Source organism: Gavialis gangeticus, unplaced genomic scaffold, assembly GCF_001723915.1.
Source record: "Gavialis gangeticus isolate Ggan-Ray unplaced genomic scaffold, GavGan_comp1, whole genome shotgun sequence".
Classification (NCBI taxonomy): Eukaryota; Metazoa; Chordata; order Crocodylia; family Gavialidae; genus Gavialis; species Gavialis gangeticus.
Window position 1 is genome coordinate 8,214,437 of NW_017729024.1, and position 5,373 is coordinate 8,219,809.

General features: G+C 37.6%; 1 protein-coding gene across 1 annotated transcript in view; it reads right to left on the reverse strand.

Annotated features, from left to right (window-relative positions):
• RHOBTB3 (Rho related BTB domain containing 3) overlaps nt 1-5,373 on the reverse strand; it is a 75,030-nt gene that overhangs the window by 41,086 nt on the left and 28,571 nt on the right. Inside the window, exon 7 of the mRNA XM_019516868.1 lies at nt 72-184. Coding sequence (XP_019372413.1) covers nt 72-184 — 113 coding nt within the window. The remainder of the gene's footprint in view (nt 1-71; nt 185-5,373) is intronic.

Sequence of the window (5,373 nt, forward strand, 5' to 3'; positions counted from 1 at the left end):
CCCCCCCCCCCCCCAACACACACTATATCTAATACTATAATGATTACAAAAGAAAAAAAAATGCAATTCACCCGTCCTGGAGTTTTCAGAATACATTTAACTTTCTCAAGCACCTGCTCAACTTCTCCAGGGTCCTTTAATTTCTTTTTTATCTCTTCTTCCAACAGTTCCCATTGGAAAGCACCTATGACAAAACCAAAAAATACTTTATAGTATGGAATAGTCCTCTTATTATCATGTATAAATAAACATACTAAGGCTTTTGCAGACAGATAAAAGATAATGTCTGTGCCCAACAGTAGGTTTTATAAAAATTATTCTTTTAGCATTCTTGTTCGCTAGATTTTTTTCAGCAAGTTTCTGCCTGAAAACATGCAAGAAACAATTCTCAATTGTCAAACTTGCATGCTGAGGTTTATTTTTAGTGGAAGTCTACAAGGTCAGAAGAACATACCTTGGTTCAGATTTTCAAAGCTATATGAGATTTAGACACGTAAATTTCATGGGAAAGTGTGATTAAATTCCTTAGACAGCTTTGAAAATTATCAGTACTTAAATATACTCAAGGTCATGTATGTCTTCCCTCAGAAACGGTTGTGAAAACAGGCCCTTAAGCTTAGGCACTTAAGTATATTCAGTTCTTGTAATATACCAGTTATTTATCCTTTTTAATTCTTCTATACTACCGAAGCATAAAGGATCAGCCATTCAAAGGAACTTATGCATTAAGCCAAAAGCTGGGGAAAAACCCACCTCCTTCAACAATGAGTTGCTAAGATATTCCTTATCAGTATTTTTCTTGATGTTTTAGGTAACCCATACATTCTCTATAGGCTAGTGGTGGCTTGCAAAGAGTTGGCTGATTGATCGCACAGTACTGCCTCCCCCTTTTTTTCTTATTTCTAACAACTATATTGCATTAGAAGGCACTAAAAACATACTAAAGTGTTTAATACCATTTTAATACCAAACAATGTCTGTACTTGTAATAGAAGTGTTGCTTGTTGGCCACTTGAAGGGAAGCAGTCTACACAACAGTGAAAAGGAGACAACTTTTGTATTAAGATTTGGTGAACACTATGGAGAAGTATGAAAACCGCAGAACTAATCCAGCTAAAGTTTCAGAATGCTAAACACTCAGATAAGCAAGCAACTAAAAATATAAAAAAGGAAGTTGTTTTTTGCTGTCCTATTCTCTCTCACCTTATAGCCAATGCTAAAAAGAAAGTTACATTTTCTTCTAAAGCTTTCTGAATTATTGCCATCTGCTGTGGAAGGTATTTGTGCTTCACAGACCTTCCTTTAAAAACAAGTTTATTCTTTTGATTCTGCATTAAAGTCAAAATTTGTTTTTGATACTTCAATTAGCTACCAAGGAAATAACAGTGTATTACAAATATTTACCAAAATTTCCCGCAGGATCAAGTAGAAGAAGGATGGAAAGAATGACATTTCTGCAACGCAAATATGCGATAAGCATAAAAGAGGTCAGGTTAAAATAAATCACAGATCAAATGTTTCTTAGTGAAAATTTGATAGTTAAAAGGTCAATAAAATATGTTAAGATATCTATTCATTCATTTATCTTCAATCAAAATTTACAGAGCAACACTTCAAAAGATTAAATGCTCATAATTTTCCTATATAATCCCTGTTAATCTGAGAGAAAAAATCTTTTCCATTGACAGCAGAATGTAAAATTAGTCATTTTACAGATACCCTATTTTCAGAAAGTGAACTATGTGATTCCTCTTAGTTTACTGGTATTAACCTCCTAGGAATAATACTGATTTAGTAAGAAAAGGAGTCCAATTAGTATCTAATTATGTGAGCAGGTGTTTTACTCAGTAGGTTTTCCCACTTGCCAGATAGGGAAAAAGCATAACATGGTTAGAGTCCAAAAAATGACAAAAATTAGCATTAGCACCCTATTACACCTTCAAGGGATATGCCTTCTGTACATCTCCATGGTCATAATCATGTATGCTAATTTTTCTGGGGAAACTAAGCTTTTAGTACTTTTTACTCTTTTAAGCCCTGTAGAGCCACTTTTGTGGGAAACTGAGCTAGATTTCCTCAGGTTTACATATCAGAAAAGAATATCTTAAATGCAGACCTGAATCCCAGCAAGCAGCTGCACAGTGATGAAGTTCCCACACTGGCATTCACCTGGTGTGGAACAAGCTTAAATTCCAATTGCCAAGTATTCATTATTGTTGATGCTAAAGCCAACAAGCACTCTGCTTGTGACACAGGTACAAAGCTGAGTGTGCAAGGCTGGCAGTTAGGAAAACACATCTTTGAACACTCTGAACAAATCAGATTTCATTTGGATGTCACTGAGAAACATGAAACCTCATAATGCCACTTTTACTGAAGCCCATGTCTTAGAAGGACACAAAGCAAAGTTTTAAGATTTACATGGCTGACAGCTCCGTTGTGGAAAATCAGTTGGGGAAAGGAAGCAAAATACCACGTAGTCCAAAGCCACATTACTAAAGAGATTAGTATTACTCTCTTTGGACATGTCTACATATTGCCGTACGATGACATTGCTATGGTGCTGTGTTTTCGTACTTCCTTTTGGAAGCACAGTATAACCTCATAAATCTGGCATGCTTGGCACTGAGCACCTGCCGGACATTTGAAAATGCTGGATTTTTGAAACTCGAGTGGTGGCTGGTCACGAAGCGGCAGTGGGGAAGGAGGGGGGAGTGGGGAGGAGGGAAGTGGCAGCCAGTCCTGGAACAGCAGTGCCCAGTCCTGGAACAGCAGCTACACGCAGAATGGCAGTGCAGGGTTCTAGATGGTGGCGGCTGTCACCGCGTGCAAGCTTCCCCATGTGTCCAGGGAGGGAGTGGGGGACAGCAGCAGCCAATCCCGGAACAGTGCCGGGTTTTTGAGATCCGGACTTATGAGGTTGTACTGTACTAAAGCACGGAGCAATATGGGAGGTTACTGCGCCATCTGCACGGCACATGGTTAGATTTTGCTGCTACGGTGCCATGCTGTAACTGGGAAACGTGCTGCTATGGCAACGTAGCTGGCAATTGCCTGAAGACCCATGTCGCCATAAGGTAACATGTAGACATGCCCTTCGTTCTGCTGCATTAATGGGTCTGAAAGGAGCATGCCCATTTATAAATTTAAAGGGAAACTTAAATGATATACAAATTGAAAAGGATAAAAATAAACTTAACACCATCTGAAGTCTTCACTGCTACCAAGAAAGGTAGATCAAAATATAAAGCCTTATCTTCCAAAAGACAGATATCCCCAATACTGCTTTCCCACACTGGATGAAAAGAAAACTTTCAGGATTCTAAAAGAACAAAGAGGCTTTTGTGTGTTGTTTGGTTTATGACAAAATTAACTGTCAGAAAATTTCCAAAGGGATGTGCCATCTTATAGTGGAGGTTCATGGGATATCAAGGGTCAACATAGTTGCTAAATCAATCCCTTAGATATTCTCATTTACTAGTGGACTGAAATGCCTTCCATACTTTGGTAAAGTAACCAAAACTAACTTTATTTAAAAACAAAATCTAAATACCCACAAGAGTATATTAGACAAAAGGTATTGATTGAGCCATCATATTTAGTTTTTTAGTAACTAAATGAACAGAAAAGCATTGCCTTCCTTTCCTTTTTGTGTCCTTTGACAAGGTGTTTAGCAGAGTTTGTGGATTTGTTGGAATCTGACAAGCCACACCATGAGCACTTCTGCTATAGCCTTGAACTTGCAATTTCTAGGTTGTCAACCCTGCTAGTGCCTGTGCCACCCTAGCCCCCCAATAAGCATTGCCTGGTAATTTGATATTTGTTTTTCTGCATGAATTATAAAAGCCACCAGTATTCACGACTACGAAAACTTTTTAATTGAAAAATTCTTAAGACTCACTTTCTTTTTTACCTATAATATTTATGACATCATGTTGAGCAGGACATCTTTGAAAATCATTAGCTTGCTCATTCTGAACTCACTCATCAAAATAAGTATTTTAATTATACTTACATGATTTTAAAGACAATTATTAGATTGAAAAGTTATATAAATATTTAAAATGTCAGATTAAGAATTTTAAAAGTGAAAATAAGTGTTTATAAAAGTTGAAGATACAACTTGTTTCTTAAGATTAGTGTTTCATTACTGAATGGTTCCCAGTGTTAGCAAGGAAGAATTTTTCTTTACAGGAAAAAAAGCAAGAAAATAAGAATGGCAGTATACTCTGGCTTTATTAAAAAAAAAAAAAATATCATCTCTTCTGGAGGCCTGCTCTAGTCCTAATTGACTTTAGTGGGTACTGAATCCAGCCCAAAGTGTCACCAAATATTTTTACTTGGTAATCATGTATACTTGTATATAAGAGAATAGCAACTGAAAGGCTTGAGGGCTGTTGGTTGCAGCTGTGTCTGTCTAAGGACTTAGGCAGACAAGGCTTCTGTTCTACCCAGGAGAACACACAATTCACCAGTAGAACCTCTCTATGCCTGAAGGGTGTTTGTGCCCGTATGCTTACAAAGAACATTTCTTCCAACTATTTTGTTGGTCTAATAAATTATACCACATCTACCCAAAGAACCTTGTCTACCTAGCGACTGATATAACATTTTTGAAGAAATGAGAGGAAGAGCGTATGCTTGAATATTTTGTCTGAATAAGCTTCAAACACCACTAATTTGTTTATATGAACATTCACAGCTAAAGTTGAAGGACATAATGTCTGAAGGAGTAAGGGAGATTCAAAGATAGCAGAAAACTTCACATTGTTATAATCCTTAGGCCACTAGGAACAAAGCCAATCCCAAGAGTAAGTCAGGATACTCTAATACAGAGCCAAGCCCAAGAGGCAGAAACACAAGCCAGGAACTGATGCAGTACAGGATATCCTGAGTTTAACCTCTGTCTACCAGTTGCCAGTAGCTAACACCCTATACCAGTACTGGTGGGTGGGGGCCTATGCCAACATTATAAACAGAATCTACTAATGCTAAAACAAAAAACAAGCACATAGTACTTTATAATCTGGCCTTTTGTTCTTAATTCAATATACACCTTAAAAATGTTCTAAATAAAAAAAAAGACACAGCTCTCATGTGAACTGAATTCACATGTCACATTTAGGATTGGATTAAAAAAGGCCTTGATTAACTGGAGAAACAGCCTGAAATCAACTGAATGAAATTCAGTAAGGACAAGTGCAAAGAACTGCATTTGAGATGGAACAACTGCATGCACAAATACAGAATGGGGAAGAGCTGCCTAGGCTGCATTATAACCACCCTTCAGGTGTTTGAAGTCTGAAGGTTTGGAGTACTGTTACAGTCAACATAGTCCAGGAAAGTGTGAGAACTTGGGGGGGGGGGGGGGGG